General features: G+C 43.2%; 1 protein-coding gene across 3 annotated transcripts in view; it reads left to right on the top strand.

The window, feature by feature from the left end:
- The window catches only part of hdac9b (histone deacetylase 9b), a 34,015-nt gene that overhangs the window by 5,928 nt on the left and 3,912 nt on the right, over positions 1-24,175 (top strand). The window contains exons 1-10 of one of the 3 annotated variants that reach the window (XM_062399607.1): positions 4,852-5,731; positions 12,625-12,866; positions 13,228-13,396; positions 14,748-14,871; positions 14,972-15,093; positions 20,293-20,424; positions 20,762-20,877; positions 22,357-22,479; positions 23,439-23,613; positions 23,712-23,926. In XM_062399607.1, coding sequence (XP_062255591.1) covers positions 5,623-5,731; positions 12,625-12,866; positions 13,228-13,396; positions 14,748-14,871; positions 14,972-15,093; positions 20,293-20,424; positions 20,762-20,877; positions 22,357-22,479; positions 23,439-23,613; positions 23,712-23,926 — 1,527 coding nt within the window. In that variant the 5' untranslated portion in view covers positions 4,852-5,622. Of the gene's footprint in view, positions 1-4,851; positions 5,732-5,801; positions 6,030-12,624; positions 12,867-13,227; positions 13,397-14,747; positions 14,872-14,971; positions 15,094-20,292; positions 20,425-20,761; positions 20,878-22,356; positions 22,480-23,438; positions 23,614-23,711; positions 23,927-24,175 lie in introns of those variants that run through there. The other 2 variants (XM_062399609.1, XM_062399608.1) reach the window with 2 other exon arrangements.

A 24,175-nucleotide genomic window follows, 5' to 3' on the forward strand; every position in this document is an offset into this window, starting at 1 on the left:
GGGGGGATAATACTGTGATTGTCCACTCATAAACGGTCTGGACGAGCAGGATGTGGATTGGAAGGATGCCTGAACAGAGAACCTTTGTTTTATTAATCCCTCAGGGATTTTCTAAGGTCAGCTCAGCTTGGCTGGATTCCATCAAAGTCACATGTGTCTGTTTGGGCCAGTGTGTGTTTGTATGGTGGGGATGAGGCATTTGACTTCTGCAGGCGTTTCACTGATGTAGGCCGAAGAGACACTGATGCAATGCACACTGTGGATTCAGGCAGAAAACTCCCTTCCCTTTTCATTGGTTAATAGTTCATTAAATTACCAGCTGACATTAAGAATGATCGTCCAATGACTCTAATCAATGCTAAGCCTGTTTTGGTGTCACAAGTGGATTTGTGTTACTTTGAGAGAAGGTGCCGGGCAACAGGACAAAGTGGAACATGAAGTGGGCTTGTTGTGGTTTAATGTAGGGTGGAAGTTGTACAACAACAACATGGTCAATTTTATACAAACAGTGAATCAATGGTTTCCAGCAGAGATGAGCACATTGATCAGTGAAAATACTGGGCGCTGCCCTCTGTTTCCAGTTGGCTTTTGTTCTCTGCCTCTATTTTTAGAAAGCCTGTGGCAGCAGATGAAGGCAGGGCATCGGGGACCTATTCAAAGTTAGAAAGTAAGCTGACCTCAAGGTCAGTGCACAATAACTGGATGCTTTGAAATTGCTTTGAAATTGTGTTTTTGGCCTTTTTGAAATTCTGTTATAGTTCAGCCAGTCTCTTACATGAGATTGAAAGTTCACAGCAAGTGAATGAGATACTATAATATACAACCAATGTACATTATCAGTCAGGGATTCCTAGTATGTCATTATCAAAACCGTATGACAGTTTTACCATAAACCTTATTATAAATAACTGTCAATAAAAAGAAAAAATACAACCAGGTATATAGAACATAGAATTTTTATGTAAAATATATTCATGAATGCACATCTCTGCATTGTTTATGCTGCAGAGTTTTTCTATTTGTTCATATTGGCAAACATCAACACTGATATGTCTGTGAAAGGCTGATATCGGCCAACCCATATATCGGTTGGGCTCTACCTTAAATAACACCTCGCCCTTGGCTCTGGGCTTCAGCTCTGTCTCATTATTTGCTGCATTGCAAAACTTTTTTGGCAGTGTTTCAAGATTAAGTACAAAACATGCCTTGCCTTCATGCTTTTTCATGTTACTTGATCCAACCTGTTAAGTGCATTCTATATCACCCTGAAAGTCAAACAGGAAATACCACAGGATGCCAGACAGAGTAACCCAATAAAAGCAAGAGCGCCCAAATCATTAGTGGGGGAAACACGCTCACATAACACATCCAGATGTATGGGCTAATTGGATTTTACCATCAAATCAACAGCCATAGTGCCTTTGTGCTTTTATGAGACTGACCGCAAGGTAAAGGGAAAATTGTGTGTTTGAAGTGACAAAACGTTACCTGAGGCTCTCAGCAGACAGAATGGCTGAGCTCGCCGACTAACAGTGCATGCAATATTTCACATAATGAGACTATAGAGCAGCAGCGTGTCATGGCGTCACTCCCTGAATTGATCTAGGATCCCTTGCACAGTTGGCGACGGTGAGTCATCAGGGGCTGATGTAAGATGGCAGACATTGAGGTAATTGGTGTGGAGAGGTAATTTCCCTCCTGTACCAGGGCTGCCCTCAGAGCTGCGGGGTGGCCACTGGAGAGGGAGAAGGAGCCTGTTTACGCATGAAGTTGCTGTTAGTATGCAGCCCCTCTCTGGGGGTAAGAAGGTCCCCTCTGACTGGAGGAATAAGCACCTGACGATCACATCCGCCACAGTCCTCCTGGGCAGGCATGATGAAACCCTGCACACACACACAGGCAGGAAGAAAGGCTATAGGTGCAAAGGCAGAGAGGTGGATAGAATGAGTTCCATCAAAACAAATCCTAATACAACATTTGTATCAATTAATATGGTGTTAATGGGGTCTGGGAATCATTGTGATCAGTTTATTTTACGATAGAAAACCCCAACCTCCATCTCCCATCTCTGTCCTCAGCCTTTGACGAATACGGAACAACAAAACATGGCTGACTCACTCCTCCCACACATGGATCATCCACTATTAAGGGGAACAAAACATTTTTTAGCCAGATCAAATTAGTTGTAATATCTTTCGCAACACTTAAGTTGGACTCCCTTCCTTCTCCAGTCCGCCTCCCCGCTGGGTTTCATCATGCCCAGTGTGTCACAAGGCACCAGTCCTGTGGTGATTAAGCCACAGAACTTTGGGAGTTGATTTGGAACTGGCACAGTAATTGTGGTACTGTGAGTCGAATGTAAAAAAAAACACACAAGTCTCCAGGTTATGACCACACTTTCTTGAAATAGAACGGAAAGAGCTGAAGCACCATAGCGGGAAGTATATCTTTGTTATATCTGAGTCCCTCTGAATCACTTGAATGGAACAAGTCGGAGTAAACAACATAACAGTGATGCGTGTTTTGGATGAATGTGTGTTTGTGTGTGTTTCTCCTGCTCTTTAATATAGGCTATAATGGCCTTTGATTTAAATTTGGAAAGTGCTAGGGGCACTTCACTGCGCTGGCCCACTTGTTCCCTCATCTCTGATACAACCCCCACCAAACATGTCGGTGCTCTGATGTCAAAAAACACACAAATACACGCACGCATGCACGTACACAGACACTGCACACGCACAGTTTGTGACCGATATGAGGGAGGTGACAGTGAGTTGAGCCCCGGCCTCGGAGGGAGCTGAGCGGAGTGGCTCTCCAGCAGGGACGCTGACGTTCACACTTAAATGCTTTAATAGGACTAAAGTAGACAAAGGCCGCCAGTGACGCAGTCTGAGCTATAATGGGCTTGCCACATTGCAGGTTTACTGGACCCTGCCTATTGGACTGAGCTATTTCCAAATCCACAATCCCTCATCAGCCCCAGGAAGCCTGTTATAAATAAAAAGTGTAGGTTAATCGCTGCTTACATGTCCCGGTAAAATGTTGCTTTTTTTTTCATCCAAGGGAGCAGTAGGGCAGGTTGATCAAGAATAAAGGAAAGTAATTATTTACGTACAAGTGGTGGGGAATTAGATTGAGTTGTAATGGCTTTATAAGACAAATTCAAGCACAAATCTTTGTATCATAAACATAATATACAACAACAAAACAAGACAATAAACAAATCCAAATCAGATAGAAATATTTCAGTATTGAATGGTAGCCGCTGAATTTGCAACTCATAGTTTTATTGTGCATGTATTTGTGAATAAGCACACAAATGGGAAAATTGCAGAATAAGTCATGATCTTTCAATTTTAGGTAAAGTTTCAGACAAAATCACTTGTCATGTTATATAAACAGGGATTCCACGGTCATGATAATTGTCGTTCATCTGACAGCCCTCTTTCCTCTTTTGATCAATTATGCCTAAGCCTATGTTGAGATCGCGGCACAGAGTCAGCGCTCGCCTGCTCTGACAGATACTGTGACAGATGGAGCTCTGGGTCTTTAGCCATCAGTACCTTGGACTTGAAAGCTTGTTATCTCTCACACCATCTTGTGCCAAACCCAATTCACAAAGTTCAGGGGTTTGCTAAATCTGTAATGTGTCACTGTGGGGGGGATTTGGGTTAGAATTTGTGTATTGGTTAGCTCACACAGTTCTGTGAAGATTGTTTTTTCACTGATTAAATAAAGATCAAGGAAATTAATTATTCTGATTATTATTGAGCTTTTTTTTATAGCTAAGATAGATGTTAGGAATAAAAAATAATATATATAGCCTCTATTTTCTCTGATTATGGGCTACACAACATATATCATATATCAGAGAGAGTTGTCTTATGTCTGGGGCGAGCCTGCAAGCTGTGCATTTCCTCCTTGGCTTCTGGGTTGTGCTGTGATAAAAGGATTCAGGGGTTAAACGTTTGTCCAGCTGAAACAACACAGTAAAACTCCTCTCTCTCTCTCTCCCTCTCTCTCTCTCTCTCTCTCTCTCTCTCTCTCTCTCTCTCTCTCTCTCTCTCTCTCTCTCTCTCTCTCTCTCTCTCTCTCTCTCTCACTCTGTAGCCCAGTCGTCAGAGCTCAGGACCTAAAAATAGCCGTGCTGGCTCCACGCCTCTGGCTGGGGGACAGGTCAAATTATGAAGGAAGATGAAAAATTTAAAGGCACAGGCTGCTCGGCCACAAACCCAGCCCTACGTCAGTGGTCGGACTGAACAGTTCACTTGACTTTTATGTCCCGGGGTCAGATTATATTAACCGTTGATCTCGGCCATGTTTGGGATGTCATATTAATTGAAAAAGTCCCACTGGGTGCTGAGAATTATGAATCAGTGCACTGTGGTGTCTTGTTTGTTGTTTCGCAGGTCCACAGTAAAACACAGTATCATGGGTGGTTCAAGGAAACGGGCTGTGTAATCCTGGAGGTGGTCTTGACACAGTTAGAGAGGTTTTGTAATTGGGATCATGCTGTTGAGGCATCATACCGTTGGCTTCCTTGGCTAGCTAGATGAAAGCATGCTTCCTGAGTAGCAGCACTGCCATGGATACACAGTGAACCCCCCCCCCCCACACACACACACACACACACACAGACTCACACACAGCTAATGCAGTGAGGTTACACTTAAATGAACACAGTGTTCCTTCGCAGTGTCATTTGTCAGAGTTGTCAAAAATAGTGTTGCATCTGTTATTTAAAATATACATGCAGCATTATATTTTTTTCCATACATTTTCTTCCCCATTATACTGTTAATATGAAGTACATGGATTTCATGTTTTGTGAATCACATAAGATACAACAGCCATGTTCTTCTGCTGTTTCCTGTCACTACATCAAGGCAAATATGGATCATTCCACCCATGTACCTGAGAGAACAAAACCCCGAGACGTAAATAGAGCGAGTGAGAGAGACTGGTTCAACAAATCAGAGAAGAGAGAGAGATGGAGGAATCAAGCCTCCATCTGCAGAGAGGGAGTCAGGAGACATGCCTTCTGGCAGGAGCTGAAGAAGACAGCTGTGTTTGGTGTGGTATTTTTAAACGCATCAATGCTGCTCCAATCCCCGTGCCTCGCCTGACCTATTTTTAGCCAGGGCTGGCCATTGTTCTATTTCTGTCACCTGTGGGCCACGCAGTTGTTGATTCACATGCAAATGAAGCTAGCTCCCTCCCCAGCTTGTGTTGCTTGCCTGCTTTCCTAGCAACCCGGCTTCTTCATTTCTCCTCAGTCTCTGCTCAGGCACACTGCTGAGGAGAGGCAAGAGCCACAGAGTGGAGGGAGGCAGATAAGGAAAAGCAAAAAGAAGAAGCCGGGCTCTTCTCCTAACACTGTGTCTAGTGTTTTTTGGACCAGACCAAAGGCAAGGGGCAGCCTGCTGAGAGGAGTGTGCAGTTGGTGTTATTGCTCCACAGCGAGAGTGGTTTTCTCAGAGGAGGAGGCAGAGGAAGGGAGAGAGAGAGAGAGAGAGAGAGAGAGTTGCCTGTTGTCGTGGTCTCTCCCCTGAGTGGCTGAGGGGTGGCTCTTGGTGACAGGAAACGCAAGGCTGGCGATGAGACCTGAGCGCTGAGTGGAGTATGCTGCAGACGATTTACGAGGGCGAGTCAAGTTTCTCCACAACAGACGGGCGCGTTGGACACCAGCAGCTCCTCGACCCGAGCAAGATGCACAACGTGAACAACTCAGGTGATCACACAGCCCGGTGTTCCTGCTCCTCTTGAGGAATCTCTCTCCCTTTCTCTCCCCCCCCCCCTCCCTTCTATGCATTCCAGTCCCTGTCTTTTCCTCCAGTGCTGAATCCGTCCCTACTTCTCACTGCTGTCTCACATCCTCTGTGCCTCTCTCGCACACATTCACTCCCTCGCTCTCCCACGTCCTCTCAACTATTTTGCGCTCAGCTGGTCTCTCATTCTGTGTGAAACGGGGACTCAAACCTCCCCAGCACAGCAACGTGGTAGGATCAGGCTCCTCTTCCTGAAGCCAGGTATTTACCCCTGCTTTGTGAACTGTGTGTCTCAGAGGGATGGCTGCTTTTATTTGACACATGTCTTGTGATGAGGGTTTAAAAAAACAAAAGTTCTGTTTATCCTAATCCGACATGCACAAAGAGTGTTGTTTTTCTTATAGAGGGAGGAAATGTGTTAACACTATTCCCATGCTCTGCCTGCCTGAAATGAGTCACTGTGAACATGAAAGGGTTGTTGTGTTTTGCGAGCTCCGCATGTCAGAGTACACTTTTCAGCGAACAGGAAGAAACTGTGAGAAAAACACAGAGGGGACAACTGAAAGGTTTCTATCACCATAGGCACCGGCTGTTCTATGTTTCGACCCAGAGAATTGAATTGAAGAGAACACGACTGACATCAGAATGAGTAACGTCTATTCACTGTATTGACTCAAGATGAGTCATACCTTATTTGCTTTGATCTTTCCTTCTCTTCTGGCATGGGGCTGTTGATCAATATTTCTTTTATTTCAGAGTTGAAGCATTGTGTTGTGTGAAAAAAAGTCATGTGGGCCACTCAGATGAATGCTCAACGACAAAGTGCGTCATGTGAGTGCTAAATTTACTGAAAAATATGAGTTTCACTTCATTATCCCCAATTAGCCAACAGCAAGAGGGCAAAAAAGGTTATTGAACCAATTTAACAGATTTTCTGATGTAAAGCAATGTTTTAAAACTCACAAAAAAACCAACACTCAAAAAAACAAAAAACATAGCCTATGTCTGGTTTCAGGCGAGCAGAGTATGTGACTGAAAATGTCTGCAGGCAGTGGGCTGAACGTGAGGAGATTTAAAAAATAAAACGGAGGATGACAGGGAGATGACACATTCCGCCTCTGTCAATAGAACAGGTTATTTGACTATTGGGCTGCACTGTGTCTCAGCGGCCTGTGAGCCAAACAACAGCTTCCACACCGAGCTCCTGAACCCGGACTCCTTGCTTATTCTGTGGGTCAGCTATTCTTAGGTGAGTTATTTTCAGCTTATGGCATTAGCCTGCTAAGATTAGGCGTCTGTGCGTTATCATTCCATCTCAGCATGCTCCTGATATATCCACAGTTTGGAACAGATATTATTAGAGATCTTTGCCCGTTTTAATTTGTTCTTTCCACTTTATAGTAGATCACCTGACAGTGCCTCACATGATCTGTATAAGGTGCTGTTTACTGGGTGTAAAGTAAGTGTGGGTTGAGCTGATGATTATCTATGTTTTAGGGTATTCATCTTTTCCCTGGAATATTTTTTGGGTGAAGTGATCCTTGTTCCATCTAAACACAATATTTGTGCATTGTTTTCTAAAGCTTCTTGACATTTATGTCACGCTGTGCCCCTTTGCTGTTGCATTTCAAGAGGAGCATGAAAATAAAAGGCGCACTGTTTTGATCAGTGTCAGTAACATTAAAGTCCTGACAAATACGGCCTTCAGATGAGCCCTCCAACGTGGGGAAATCTAATTAGTTTCTCCCCTGAGAGCAAAATATCATGTAGAATATCATGCAAGCTCCCTTCAATAGAGACGGTGACAATGCTGCACCTTTCAAGTCCTCTTGTCTGTCCTGTATCTGTTTATCGTCCCTGTTTCAAGTGCTCACTGCTCAGGAGCATGTGCACAATAATACAAAAGAATATGGGATTTCTTCTCATTACCGACGGATCATTGTAAGAATGAAGTAATGTATTGTAAACCATTAAATAAAGAGCATTTTGAACAAAACGTCAAATAAAAATACATTGTACTTTTTGCAAAAAAAATTCTGTTGCAGTAAAGCGCAGATTGTGTTATTAGTATATGGTAATGGTTGGGGTTTTTGCTGTTGCTCAGGGTAATGGAGACAATTGACTGCTGTTTGATTTATCAGGAATTGCATTGACTGGGGGATCTGGTGCCAGTATTTGGATAATGATGATGAAAAGTCCGGACAGAGGGACACCAATAGACACTATGTCATCTCCATTGTTTTGCTTGGATTCGGATTTAGGACAGGTCGTTTGTTGTGTGTTGTTGTTGCAAGACACATTTTATTTGGCATGCTGGCTGAGCAGGTAACAGTCGGACCCCTGGCTCCCCTCAGTGAAAAGACCTGTGGTGGTCTCAGCTCCGCTCTCTTTGTTAGCAGATAGCCTGCAAAGCCACAGCTCTGGCTCAGCTGCAAGGACGAGCCTGAGTCTTAAAAATAAAGACCTGTTTCCTGCTTTAGACATGCCAGCTGCTCAAAATAACAAGGCACTTAATGAGAGACCCAGCACCACATTGCAGCTTGAAGCATCAGCTTATTTTTGCCCTCAAACATCTTCTGTATCTCTGGTTCTATTAATACTGTCAGACAGGGAATTTAGATCAACAACCGTCTCTATGGCACACTAAATGTGCTTGCAACACACATGTTTACAGTGTCAACACACAGTGGGCCATTGTGTTAACTGGCACCTGCGATAAAAAGTAAAACTAAGGGAGTATTAATGTATGGTCAGTGTCATGATGGATTCAGATTCACTTGTTTCACTGATGGAGCCGCGGGTCCTTGTATATTAAAGATGAGTTGTGGTTAAGATGATGTTGATGATGTTTTGGGAGTTACACTTGTCTTAATTTGTTCAAGAGAAAATCAGGCAGTGTATGTAACACAGCATTTATATGCATTTTTATAATTAATATTCACTGCAAAAGATTTTAGACTGAGCATAATGAAAAGTTGCATTAGCTCAGGTACATAATTCTTTAAATGCAAATGTAACTTGCAAAGCAGGGATACATATATTATTATCTAGTAATTAATTAATGGATCATTTTCCAGGTATACTTTTATTTTATTTTATTCCCACTGTACTTTATTAATAGTGTGTTATTCATTTCATAAGTGATATAAATCTACGTAGCCCAGCTCCTAAATATACATTGTTGTATATACATTTTTATAACATTAAAATAGCACATTTGTTTAAACACCTACTTTTCACTATTAAGCACGTTTTTTTCCCTTATATAGAATCAGAGGTGAATATTAATTTAGTTATTCAGTGACATCAAATTGTGCCTCAAGGTGCAACCAAGAGGTGTTAGAGTGTAAGAATAGCTGCACCATTTATATTCAGCGGTACAATGTTTATAATATTAATATTTCCTCTTTCTTGCAAGTTGTCAGCCTGTGTTAGTTGGATAAAAAAAGATTTCACTGACATGTTCACTTCTGCTTTTAAAACCGGTTAGGTCCAATTTTGAGTCTGCATGATGACTCGTGTTGATGGTGTTTTTATATCTCTGTATTCCAGACACCTCACGTGTCATAGTAATGTCACTGTGATGTGCATCTATTCTCCCTTCAGGGTGGGAAGAGTGCTAATGTGGCCTGAGGCAAAAAAAGACCGCCATCCAACATCTCAAATTAAGGCTGTGATTGTCACTCTAGCAACCGGCGAGGCTAATGAGAGGCATATCGGTTATAGAAATAAACACTTTGGGGACACTGGCGGTGCGACGCTGCAGTGGGAGTGTGGTCACAGGCCGTGAGTCACTCAATCCCCCTCTGGCTGGCCCTCCACAGGGAGGAATTTGGGCATGGGGCAGGGTGTTTGTCGCACCCTTGTGCTAAAAACAAATTTGGGACCTGTCATTCATAAATCTCTTGTTTACCAGTGCCTGAAGACACTTCTGTGCACTTTCCACCAATCAGGAGACGTCTCACTTTCACCCGGAATAAACTAGTCGGATCACGGGACATAATCATCGTTGGCTCTTCTTCCTCTTCTTCTTCTTCTTCTTCTTCGAGAGTGATCATCTCAGAATTGACCCAAAAGTAACATAAATGCAACACTGCGCTTTTATTTTTGCCCGTGTTAAATCAAGCAGGCGGCCTCACAACTCTGACAGACTTTCGCACATTGTCTATATAAAGACCCTGCTCAGAAAGGCATTTATATTTAGCCCTAGTTACTGGTGGTTCCGTATTCTCCTCCGCCTGAGGAGTATTTTTGTAGTAAAGACACCGTAGATTTCAGATCCAGGTAGTTTCTTACAGTGCATTTGACTTAAATGCATCAGTTGTAAATTTGTGGCAGGAGATATGAAGCTCTAATATGTCAGTTCAGACAATGTAAATTGTGAAAAATGGAAGTTGTAAATGATACGTTGGCTGGAGGCTTCAACCAGACCCCGAACAATTGTCTCTCTAGTCTCTAGCTTTCGGACCTTATTATGTTCCCTCAACGTTGACATCCCACCCAGTGTTATTCTCGCCAACACGGTGGACAGACAACGGACAAGAATAGAACAGACTCACGAGGCTGTTGTGGTTTCCTCAGGGGCCATTTCATACAGCCTTGGCTATCAAAGGTTGTCTAAGCTTCCACACTCCTCCTCCTCCTCCTCCTCCTCCTCCTCCTCCTCCTCCTCCTCCTCCTCCTCCTCCTCCTCCACCTCCGCATCCTGTTAAACCACTGTCTGTGGTATTCTGATGGAGGCTCAGCTCGATGTGCAGATCAAAGTGGAGATCCTCAATGCCAGTCGCAGTGAGGGTACAGAATGAAATATGAGATTAATTAGATATCACGCTGGTGAATTCTCCGAGGCAGCAGGTGTGTGTATGTGTTTTTTTTCCTTTTTTTTAATGCTATATTTAGGTCCATTAGGGAAAAGTATCACTAAGGCTGCCCGACTCCCCATGGGCCTCAACGGTTCACCAGTTCATGACTGCCCCTGGAACAGCCCAACATTTTTTTAATTTTTCAAGTACTTACATGCTAAGATTAATATTCCCTGTCAGGAGAGAACGGTCTGTTCTACAGGTGCCTGTTCTCTGCGCCTGTCGAGCCGCTCCCCTCCTCTTGTCATTTGATTGGAGCTGTTTATAGAACATAGAGAGAAGAATTACAGCATGGGTGTCCCCTGTAGCTGTCTACACCCTTTGAAGGTGTTTAAGGAAAACTTATATCACTTAGCCACTGAAATTCTCCAGACTATGTGTGTGTCTACGTGTGTGTGTGTGTGTGTGTGTGTGTTTGTGTGTTGGAGGGTTTTGTAGCGTCTCTCTCTGCTGGGGACTCCTGTCTTATATAAGAGCTGAAAAGCTGATATAATAGTCAACATGTCACATTGCCACTGTCGGCAGGAGATGACATGCAGCGAGACTCGATATCTGCAGGATAGGGAGACGTAATTATGTCGCCACCGTTGCCATGGCAGCGGCAAGTTAGGGTGGTGGATACTAGGGTGTGGGGGTTGTCACAGACCAGGATTGCGCCACTTGCTTTTATGCTTCTATTTATAATCATCACCGCCGCATACACATGGAATGGTGGCTATGAAAAACAGGCTACACGACAACACAAACGGGCGCCGGGGAGCTTCACGGCATCAGCATGCCTTAGGGCGCTGTGTTTTAATTGATGGCTACACCCGGCGTTAATACTTCTTCTAATTGGTACTTGTATTATAGTTCATGAGGATGAGTACATAACTGGACAAAGTAGATTGTGATCGCATGAACATGTAAAGTGTGATGTGTTGCTTCATAGTTGTGCTTCCAAATAGCAGGTGGTGTCGTAACAAGGCTTGTGTTTGCTCTCTTAAATGTGACCCAAGAGAAGATTAAGGCAATGAATGCGTTCAATAAATCTCCCTCCAGCCACCGGAATTTTAAGCAGGGTTGAATATTTCTGTGTTCTCCGAATCGATGAGACGTTTTACAGTCTGGACAGTGCTTATCCTTCCTTGAATGTCACGCCATGATCGGCATAACCAACATGTCATTTTCTTTTCGAGAACTGGACATTTTGTTCAATGACTGGTTAAATAGCTTTTTCTATTCAAAGATGTGATGCTTAAAAGGAAAAGCGTGCTGGACACAGTTGTGTGAAACATACAAAAGAATAATGTACAAGTACTGATCATCCTCGGTGGAACTGAGTGATGAAGTAGCTCTGTCTCTGTTGCTCTTAACTGGAAATCGATTTTCTCTGTGGAACAGGCTATATATAGAGCGCAGAGACCAAAGGGATGCCCTCTCACTTTGTGTCAGGCAATTATATTTAATGTAGGTAGTTGTCAGAGACAAAGGCAGCTCTTACCAATGCACACATCTGCACTCAGAGACGAAAAACATCGCAGTATCATGAATTCATAAACACACGCGGGTTCACACACGACTTGGACTTAAATCATTGATGTTGAGAAGGGATGTCGGCATGATGTTCTGAGGACTCCCTTTATTTATTTATTTCAAACAGTGGAAAGATAGGATTTATGTAAATACTTAAATGACCACTCCAACGTTTCGTGCCAAATGTCCATTGAGTTTGTTATACAGCTGCTCCCAGTGGACTCTACTGAATGATGGGATCCTGAGTGTGTTTACAGTAGACATTGTAATTACAGGTTTCTGAGGATCATGGGAGAGAGCGATTATCTCTGAGCTTTCTTTCAATCTCTCCTTCATATTTAATTTTACATTTTTAAAACTCCTTGTTTGTTTTTCCCTGTCCTTCCTACCTCAACCTAATTTGTTGCCTGATTGGGATAGATAAAAATAAAGATGCAACTGGGGACTGACAAATCTCTTTTCCTCTGCTTTTCCCTCAGTGGACATTAAGCCAGAAGTGCCATTGGCTGTGGATCCCCTATCGCCATTGGACCTGCGCACAGACCTGAGAATGCTGGGGCCAGGCTCGGACCCAGGACTGTGGGAGAGGCAGCTGCAGCAGGAGCTGCTCCTCATTCAGAAGCAGCAGCAGATCCAGAAGCAGCTATTAATCAGCGAGTTCCAGAAGCAGCATGAGAAGTTGACCCGTCAGCATCAGGCTCAGCTTCAGGAGCACCTTAAGGTCAGCGTTGCATTGAACAGCTGTACGGACGACAGCACAGCGGCGAACGTGGCAGAACAACACAACACTGCAGTGTAGAAAACAGCAGAGCACATCACAGCATGGCATAGTGAAGATCAGTGGAAAAACATCATGGCTCAGGACATTACACAGTGTCGAGCAGAAGAAAACTCTCAACACAGCAAGGCAGGGTGTTGAGCAATACATTACAGCACAGCTTGGGCTCTGTTTTTACAGACTAGTACAGATCCGTCCATCACAGCAAAACAGAGACTGCAGAAGTTCTTAGGAGCCACTTTTGTTTTGAAAATACATTTATCAGTGTGCTTCATGCTGACTCGAGGCCTGCGTGTTTCCTCAGCTCCAGCAGGAGCTCCAGGCCATGAAGCAGCAGCAGGAACTTGCCGAGAAGGAGCGTCGCATGGAGCAGCAGCAGCAGCAGAACCAGCAGGAGAAGGAGCAGGAGAGGCATCGGCGAGAGCAGCATGTTTCCAGCCTGAGCCTCAGGGGCAAGGAGCGCTCCAGAGAGAGTAAGAGCTTGACACCGCCACCCTCTCCTCACCATCAGGGTGGAATTAGTGATTTTGACAGCCCGAGGCAAAAGCAAGCATGAGGCTTCGAAATCATAACCCTCAACCTTTCAATCATCTTTTTAATGCATTTTCTTAGAGTGGGGCCTGAGCGAAATATGCATAGAGCAGCTTTAAGTGTGGCGTCCTGTAGCTGGATGTTGGACTGAATGAGAAAATACACAGTATTCATACAGAGTTATACACATGTTGTGAGATCATCATGATGATTTATGAATATTCAGAGATATTTCTACCGTAAAGATCGGCGACATGTTAGTTACTTAAGTTCTCGGAGCCAGCACCAAAAAATACAGATATCCCTTTTTATCTTCTCATGCAACAACCAGTATATAAACAGTCTCCAGTCATATGTTAGGATTATCATTGAGGTCTAAATTGGCCTATGTTGGCACACTGGCTATAATTGAGCCATGAAATTATATTGTGTTGTATTGTAATAAAAGGGGTGTTTTTAATCACTCTATTTATTTGCCATCTGGCAGCACTTTAAGACCACCTATTCTCCCCGACCAGGACTAATTACAGTCTCAGGGGGATTATATTCAGCAGTATAGCTCTAAATAAATAGATGAATTAATGAACGGTAAATAATTCTCCCAGTACAGGATATTCAATTTGTCAATATTAAAGCATGTCAATATTAGATGTGACTGTCGTGCAGGCAACCTGGAAACAAGGCAAACCACAAACTTGAAATGAACTTAACTCATCAGGTGAAGAGAAATATACAAGGGTAAAAGTACGATCATGACACGATGGTACTGAACTGGAACATTCAGCTGATGACATAAGGTTAGCCGGTGACATTTAAGCCTTGAACATATCTCTCAATAGCTGATCAAAATAGATTCAGAGAGTGATTCATATCTGTTTTTACCTTACAGCTAATAATAGACTAGATTTAGGACTTTGTCGGGTCAGGTAATATGAAACTGTGCCCTGCAACTGTAGCCGTCCAGTGGGAAAGAACATCGCTCGGCAGTATCACTTCAGCAGCTTGAAATTTATATGGTGCTCTTAGGCCACTAGGGGGCGATGTCCCTACATAAGTGGTGGGTTCTGTTTTAGTCGAGATTATAGAGGAAAAAAACAGAATTTGGGGGGATTGAGGACAGTTTTGAAATCCAGCAGTGATTTAAAATTTGAAATATGGAAACAGATGATGAAATCTGTGAGTTACAGTAGCGTAAAAATTCGATTTTTAAAGTTATATAATGGCAATCAAATATCATGAGTCATAGCCCTAGGGTGACCCCAATCCCTCTGGTTCCGTCTTTTGGTCTCACAGGTGCAGTGGCCAGTACCGAAGTGAAGCAGAAACTCCAAGAGTTTCTGTTGAGCAAATCAGCCAAGGACCTTGCCACTAATGGAGCCAGTCATTCTTTCATGCACCACCCAAAACTCTGGTACACGTAAGTACTTTTAGTTGTTTTGGAAGTAAACTGTATTTAAATCACATGGAAATATTCTGTGGTTTTTATTATAATATTATATCGTCATTTGTGTGATCAGGTCTTCTCATCACACATCACTGGACCAAAGCTCTTCTCCTCTGGGCGGCACATCCCCCAACTGCCAGTACACTCTGCCATCACCCATAGAGAGCAAGGACGACTTCCCCTTGAGGAAGACAGGTTTGTTAATTTGCATGCACACACACACACACAAGCAAACACACACACACACACAGCACGGACAAAAATTCAAACACCTCCATATATTAATGTGCACAGACACACGGTAAGGTATTTCATTGTAAGTGTTTTAAATGATGCTGTGTATTAATAATTCTCCATTTACTTCGCTGGGTTTTTAATATGGTGAATGTTTATTTGACCCGTGTCAATCAAAAGGTCGGCGTCCTCTGCGAGTATTTCCTGAGGTTGCTGATGACCTGCTAATGACATCAGTCAGGGTCATTATGACCCAGTGCTCCCTATTCATTCCTCCAGGGCTCGACCCAAAACTTTCATAAGAGGTGACGCATGCCAGAAATGTAACCTAAACCTGCCTTATTCTTATTTGGATTATTCCTAAACATACCAGCCGAACACGGCCAGCGACGCAGTCTAATCACGTGTTTTCGCTTCACAAGTTCAAATCTTAATTACTGTAATTTGTACTGAAATTATCTCGCCATTATTTAAGGGAAACCACATTTGTCCCTATGTTACAATAACAAACCAGGCTGCGAGGCCCCTTTGAACTCCTCGGCGGTGAACGAGAGAATTAAAGCAGATTAATTTCTCCTGAGTTATGGGCTTTAAAAACTATTTTGAAACGACGCAGGTTTCCACCAGAAAGCAGCTCCGGTTTGTTGGTTTAAAGTCGGAGGAACCCTTTGGGGACGACTGTGTAAATAAGAGTAATTCCCGCCTCTCTTGGTTTGCAAGTGCTCGCCAAGCTCCAAACTTCATAATCGGGCTGTGAGGTCACCAAATTGCATTATGATCCTTTCCCTTCTGTGTCTCTTGTAATTACAGTGAAAAACAATTATACTTGTTGAGTTATACTACAGGCCTGTCAAGTTGCGTGTATACACAATTTAAGGATCAGGCAAAGGAATTATATCTTGTAAGTAACTGCATGGCAGGACTAAATATCAGAAAGGTAATGAAAGCTGTGGCAGCTTTTATTTATTGTCATTTCTTTGAATCATACCATTTTGCCACAGAAATACCTCTTCTAAAGATATATATTTACACTTTTGAAACGTACCTTCAGACTCACAAGTGTAATAACCTGTTGAAGACACTTTTATGAAATAACAGAGAGACTGTGTATTGCAGCATTGTTTGTCTCACCCTGTCGAAAAGCAGGTTTAAACAAACAACAGCTCTCTTCTCCTCAAACACAACATTTGTTATCCTTTCATTCGTGGTTAACTCATCTCCCCAGCGTCTGCGCCCGACTCTGTTGCACTGATAAAAGAACTATTCCTTGCTCTTTGAATTCCTGAATCTATATGTGGTCATTTCCTGCTCCAGCCTTCCTCCCCCACTTCCTGTCTGTCTTCATTAAAGTCCTCTGAGAGCTTGGCACGCGAGGGGGGGACACACAAAGGTAGTGTTGTTTCCCCGAGCCACTGGCCGTCGCTGATAGCTGATTGGCAGGTGTTTGCCGAGTTAGGATTGGCACGGGCAGGATGAACCTGGACGGGACTGTTTGTTTAAGCAAAGATAGTTCTCTCAAAACAAAGTGGAGATGACTCGAAGGGCAAAGAATCATCTCTCTCAGGTCGAGTTTGAGGTTCACACTAAGGTCTATGATGTCCTGTGTCGGAGGCTTAAAATGAAATCTAGGTTTGACAGATACAAATTGTTTTCAAATAGGTATAATGCATTTCCATCCTTTTCCCTCGAAACAGGAAATAACAAGGACACATTTTTCTCTTCCTGCTAAACGTAAAATTGAATTTTTTTGAAAACCTTTGTGATAACTTTAAGACATAATATGTAAGAATTCTTCATTTAAAATGTCTAAAAATGACTACACCTATGCTTTATATTTTGTTAATTTGTGAACTTATATCCAAAATGTGTCCCACAATGTTTTCTCCCAGAGAAACCCACAATTTTATTTAAAGTAAATGGACGTTTAGTCGAGTCATATCCGCTTTACCTGTGGCTTACCTGGAACTTACCAGTTTGTCAGTCCGGCTGTTTTTCCTTCCACAGTTTGTTTTGATCGCTCGTTATTGATTAATTCTTTGCCATTTGCTGCGTAACGTGATTAAAAGGTGAATGCATTACCTCATAATTTGCCCCTGATTCATAACAGGCAGATTTTCATCAGCCATGATGGCAAATACATCAACTCCCATGATGCCACACTGTTTCACAAAATCATCAGACTAGATGTATTGTTTTGATTGTGAGACCCCTAGTGGCTGAAGTTATTCCAACCATGTTAAGCAAATTAATATAGAACACACATGTAGAGGACAATATAATAGCACAGAATACACATATTTAATCTGTAGAGATGACACAACTATGAACCAGCTCTGAAAATGAAAAACTCTAAAGAAACAAAACGTGTTGTGATCTCTTAATACTATCAGTCGTCCTATTAACAGTGAAATGATCTTTAAATACACAGGACAGCTGGGACAGCCTTGGTTTCATTTCCCCTCGCAAAGAAAAAGCTGATTGTAGAGTTTCACGTGATGAACTTGTTAACTTGGTATATCCTCTTCAATTCTCTTCCAGAAAACCAGAATAGACAGGACCAAGGCCGCGCCGTAGTTTGTGCCCAGAATAGTCGCAGTTTAGCAGTAAGACGTGCCACCCCCTCTCTGGTCTTGACCCAGTTGCCAAATATGAGCGTTCGGCAGGTGCAGGAAATATTTTCAAAAATAATTCGGCAAAGGATAAACTGTAATATAGTGAATATCAGAAAGATGAGGTCCAGGCTCGAACGGACACATGGCGACATCAGATTTCCAATTCTGATTAAGTGGATATAATCTAACACATTACTTGACAAAGCCTCCAGTCCTGCAGCACCACTTCTCAATGTAACAAGGTGATTGATTTATGAGCGTGGTGTATTGCAGTGCAGGCATCACTGTGTGTTTTTATTATTAACCGAGAAGCCGCAGCAGAGGTGACCCAGGTGTTCCGTGTCTGTGGCATCATTGCCTCCTGTTGCACCGTGCACCAGGGCATTTTTTCTCCCATGGAGACCAGTGAGAAAGTGTTTGTATGCGCTGCTGTCTGGCGTTCCCGTGGCGACCAATTGGGATGCGTAGCTTGGTGGCAGCAGTGTGTAAAAATAGAAAGCAATCAAGGCAGCGGGGCGTGAAGCAGATTCATACGACTCCCAACAGCGTTTTCTCTCCATTTATCTCTCCTGCCTCCTTTCTTCCTCCCTCGCTCGCTTTCATTCTACCTCACACCCACAGGATTAGAGGTCTGTGCCACGTATTAGGGAAGAAGGTTTTCGCTGCTTTTGACAAAAGCCAGAAATAGCAGCATCTGGCCCACTCTCCTCGCTGTGCCCCATCCCTGCTCCCTCCTTCTCTCCCCTGCAGTGCACCAACGTCACAGCCCCACTTCCGTATGTAAAGCTGTATGTTGTACACATTGCGAGGGGAGACTTATTTAATTATTGATTGGAGCTAAATAATTGAAACAGGTTGGCTATTGTGTGACAACAGGTTTACATAACTTGAATGCAGCTCTGTGCAATGGCTTTCAGTCAGAGGACCAGCGTATCCATTCTGACTCTTTATTTGAGTGTGTAAAGCTGGCTGTGGGATTCCATGTCCAAAGGGTTGATGGGAAGTCCGTATGAGACATCCCGACCCAGTGACTCACTGTCACTGTGACTAGACGGGAGCACAACTCGGCAGCCAGGCACATGAAGTATATACTTGCTTTTATATAACTGATGCTCCCAGTATTTATAATTCATTCAGCGACTTGATTCAACCTCCAGTCTTTGCCAAACAATTTGCATAATATAATTTTCCCATCTCATCAGTGACACACACACATTTTTAGACGATTTCATTGAAAAAAATTTTTTTATTAGACATGTAACCACCATTAAGCTCTCAGACGTCATGTCCTCAATGATTTCCTTAATGTCAAGTGAATTTTTATATAGCAAGGGAATTAATAGTCTGTAGTATTGTCTCCTATTTAGATGTAATCTAACGTTTCAGGATTTACTTCTTAACATAATTTTGAATCAAATTTGATAAAGGCAAAATAAAGAACATAATAACAAAAATTCTGAAATGTGTCGAAGCTAACAGAGCTCCTCATTATAAACAAAAAAAAGAAACATTATATCAAAAACAAGTACACCCTGTACAAGAATTAACAAGTAATTCATATTTTTTTGGAACAAAGCAGGCAACATAGGACCAACAATAATCATGATAATAATATGGAAGCTTCATAGGCATGAGGAATAATAGCGTGTTCATCAAACTTCAGGGAGTGTGATGATCAGTTGGGTGTAACCTCCTCAGTTAGTGTGCAATTGGACTAAGTGACAATATCTGACAAAAACAGCTCATAAATCAATCGTTAATACCAGTTAAAAAGACTTAAAACACAATGTCTCTTGGGCAGAATTTTATATCGGCTTCTCTGTCAACACTGACGGACTGAGTTTGTTAGTCTGGATCAGTTCAGGCAAGTGTGTGTGTGTGTGAGTGTGTGTGTGTGTGTGTGTGTGTGTGTGTGTGTGTGTGTGTGTGTGTGTGTGTGTGTGTGTGTGTGTGTCTGTGTGTCTGTGTGTGTGTGTGTGTGTGTGTGTGTGTGTTTGGACGGTGTATTCGGGTATCTCTGTTTTGCATTAGGAGTAGTGGGGGGGGGGGGCGTGGGGAGAGCCTGAAACATCTGCCATGTTTTTGTGTTAGTTTAACTGTTGCTACTGTATCAGACTGTGGTCACCAGGGCGGCAGGTAGCGGACTCCTTCACTTAGAGCCTGTGTGTTGCTCAACCTAATTTAGTCCAGATGAGGTGGAAATGGGCCCGATCCTGACTCATTTAATTTATCTGAGACCTGCCCCGAATTTTACTGAAACTCAAATCGTTGCACGTCAGAGTGGGACGACGTTGCTTATGTTTTAACTGATTTATAGACTTTTTTTTTAATTTCTCGTCTAGTTTCCTCTTATTTTTACGATGTTACTGTTTTCTCTGATAATGTTTAATTTCATTCGGTCTGAATAAAAGGATACAGTTCAGCTCTGTAAAAATAGACACAGAACAGGCACATGATCGGATAATTTATCTCCATTTGAGATATATCTCATACGCTAAATCTGTAATATGAGACTTGAAGTAAAAATATCTGTTCCCTATGTTTTCAGCCTCTGAGCCCAACCTGAAAGTGCGCTCCAGACTGAAGCAAAAAGTCACAGAGAGGAGGAGCAGTCCCATGCTGAAGAGAAGTGAAGGAAACATCATGGCTCCTTATAAGAAGAGGGCCCTGGAGCTAATGGGTGTGTACAGTCTAGAGATAAAATTATATTCTTTCTGAGAAGTATTTTCCATGCGTCAAAATGCATAAAAATGGTCTCCATCTCATTATCTGGTGTTTAAAAATGGTTGTTGTAAACAAAACGAGCCTTAATCTTAGTGTTATCATTGCAGAACTGGACCATAATCAGCAATGTTGCAAAGCAGTAACATATAATGGTCATCGCACTTCAGCGTTAAGACAGAAACACATTAAACTGTTGTGAGGCTGCAGCTGTCATGCCAAACCTCTGTGTGTGTGTGTGTTGTGTATAGAGAGTGAGCCTTCACACTGTGTCTAAACTCCTTGATGTTTCCTAGACTCTACACCCACTAACAGTGCCCCTGGCTCCGGCCCCAGCTCTCCCATAGGGGCCTCTAGTGCCTTGGGGGCTGAAAATGGACCCTCCTCTCTGCCTACTACCACAAAAACTGAGGTATGTTTGTAAATCACCAGCGAAAATAAAACAAGAAAGCTTAACGTCTGCCGCCCTGCACAGGCATCGTGTAATATCAAAGCTATAATTGTATGTCAGGGCAGTAAATGTCTGTCTGTCCTTCTGCTAGCAGCTATAAAAACAGCCTCTGTGTGTTACACTCCAATGAAAATGGCTCCCCACACTGACATTAAAGAGGCACAGCTTGACCCGCATGTCTGATCACTTGCGTAAAGATGACACATTATGCAGGAAAATAAATGGACTCTAACAATGTTAGGGTTCTGAACACAGACGGGAGGAAAAAAAACGCAACAATACAAAATTTAATCCTGCGTATGTTTTTACCAGTAGTTTTTCTTTTTCCAGATGTGCAGTACAATAAGTAAAATTTTTGCAAAAAAAAAAGAAAAAAGCAAAGATCTTTAGTTTGGCTATAAGGTTGCTGTTGGCTTGTAGTGGTGGTTCTGTCATTGGCCTGGCTGCATGCCCGTACTGAGTGGTTCTGAGGCGTTTCCCAATAGATTCATGGCTGAGTTACAGACTAGAGCTCCCTTTGGACCGAGCTCACAAAGCCGAGCATTATAGAGGGTGGCAGATATGACACATCTCAGAACAATATTAACAGAGCAGCTGTGTTTTCCTTTGCCATCGCTGTTTACTCTCCCAGAGACCTCCAGCGACAGAGAGAAGAGTGAGACGCCCCGACACCGGGCTGAGGGGCTGAGCCTCGGGGAGACAGACGAACTGCAGAGTTTAATTGATATCCCAGGCGCTGGTAGCCAAAGACACCCACACGCTAACAACATAAACACACAGGATTGCTATTGTATCGGGACAAGCCGAGGCTCTCATGAAAGTCATTGGTGGACCGCGGGGCTGCCTGTGGACCTCATGCCTGTTGCAAAAGCAAGGAATGTTTATGCACCGTTACATTAGGTATCCTTTTTCAGAGGGAACGGGTCCCTTGGGTCAAATATGGGCCGGATATCCACATACAGGTCACTGAGAACTGGTAGGGGTTGGAAGGATAAACATGGCTGTTCCAAAACCACATGCTGGTCCGCTGCTCTGCTGGGTACAGGAAGTATGCCCCAGTGCTGATGTTCTCTGAGAGAGTAGCCTGAGGGCGGGGACCGCAGAGTCAGGAAAGGCAGCAGGCGGATCGGGGTCTGAAGAACTGAGGGGTGGAGTGGTACATTCAGACGTTTGGGTTGTTTTGTTTTGGTGTATCATCCTCAGCGGTGCCATTCTGTGACGCTCCAGGAATCTTCTGCTACCTGTCACTCTTTCCTATCATCCATCATAAAAACTCTTTCCGTCTCGCATTGAGGACGGCTGTTGCTCGTCATAGTGCGTTAATGTTTAGGCCGCTGCTCATGTTGCCTTTTCAAATTTCTCTAATGTGGGATTTCTAAATCTGTCACCTCCTCCTAAATCTCTCTCTCTTTTGTGCTCTGTCCTGTGTTTCTGATCCAGAGATGGCCTTCACAGCCGAGGTTATTCCGACCCGAGGGCTCTGTGTCCATGCTGAGCTTATACACATCTCCCTCCTTACCCAACATTTCCTTTGGGCTTTCGACTTCAACCTCGCCCATTAGCGTGAGTACAAATTTAGCAGACATTCTCATATAACCCGTATGTTTACTTCAAATTTCCTTAAATACACCGGTTTAGATTTTTCACTGGTGCAAAGCACTTCAGCTCAGTTTGAAACCTGCCATCAGTGGATGTCTGGGGGCTCGGTACGCCCGCAGGTCTCTGACCTGTGGCCTCAAATGATTTTATCAACCTTAGATAAATATTGCTCTGCAGTGTCTCGTGTCCAGCATGTTCTTATCTTCCCTTATTACCTCATTCATCACGGTTTTAAGAAGTCCAAAGCCACTCAAGTGCAGCTCCTGATAACACAGCACATGATTTATCATCTTTTTAGTTCTCTGGCACATTCCACAGAGGCCTGTTCATCAGCTGCACCAACTTCTCACCATTGATGGACTTCAGCGTGAACTCATTCACAAAAAAGGAGCTGATTTATTTGAACTTGGCTTGTTAACATGAACAGATATAATTCTTACAAACTGTTATAAATTAGAATGGCCCTCAGTAGAGTGCATACCTCAGCCAAGGCCCAACAGTCCCCTTATTATTTGGATCTGCACCACATTGCACACACTCATAAATAACAGTTCCCTTAACGTGCTAAACTTATCTTTTCATCGTGAGCCATGAATTATTATCTGAGAAATCAACATAAATAATGACAAATTATGATCATATCTCGTAATGTTAAAAAAATGCTTTAAATTATTGTGGATTCACCCCCTGATCCAGATCCATATCGAAATAGAAGGTGTTATTCTCTGACCCACTCCACAGTCTTCTTCCAATTTTCTCAGTAATCCATCCTGTACTTTTTGTGTAATCCTGCTATAATCCTGTTTACTAAGCGACTAACAAACACAGACTAAAACCTCCTTTGTAGAGGTAATAACCAGTCTTAATGCACAGAATATGGAAAGTCAATTAATAAAACATCTTTCTCCTTTCTCCTCTCTCAGGCTGCCATTTTGAAAGACAGATCAACAGAAATCAGACATGGGCTGCCTGGGAACCTTCTGGGCCCTGTGCCTCTACAGTCAGGCCTGGAGTCCAAGGTGAGCCCCAGTCACCAGGCTCTCCTCCAGCACCTCCTCCAGAAGGAGCAGATGAGGCAGCAGAAGATCCTTTCCTCTGGTAAGTCTTCCTGCCCTGTCGTCAAACATTACATCACAGTGTGTTCTCGTGATATTCGGTGAAACATAATCAAATATTTATATTTTTCTTTTGTCAAGGCCCTGGCTCCATGTCGTCCCACCCTCAGTCCCCTCTGGCCATGAAGGATCGCCCCTCCAGCAGTCGTCCTAAACTACCAAAACACCGGCCCTTGAACCGAACCCAGTCGGCTCCACTTCCCCAGAACACACTGGCCCAGCTTGTCATCCAGCAGCAACACCAGCACTTCCTGGAGAAGCAGAAACAGTACCAGCAGCAGATCCACATAAATAAGGTATTGTGCTGTTCATCGTATTCCATTCCAGGTCTCCTGAGAGATCATTTTACCGCAGGGAGTCTGATTTAATCATTTTCAGCACACAAATGCTGATCTATTTTTAGCCTTTTGTAAAAGCATCTGTGGAAGCTCGGGTTTACACACCCGGGCCCGCGTCGGTTCTCCCCTGGAATCCTGGTGTTTTTCTGCGAAGCAAAGAACTTCTGCCTGACTTCAAATGGGGAAGAAATGCTTCCCCTGCACTAA

Source organism: Platichthys flesus, chromosome 11 (genome assembly GCF_949316205.1).
Source record: "Platichthys flesus chromosome 11, fPlaFle2.1, whole genome shotgun sequence".
NCBI classification, from domain to species: Eukaryota; Metazoa; Chordata; class Actinopteri; order Pleuronectiformes; family Pleuronectidae; genus Platichthys; species Platichthys flesus.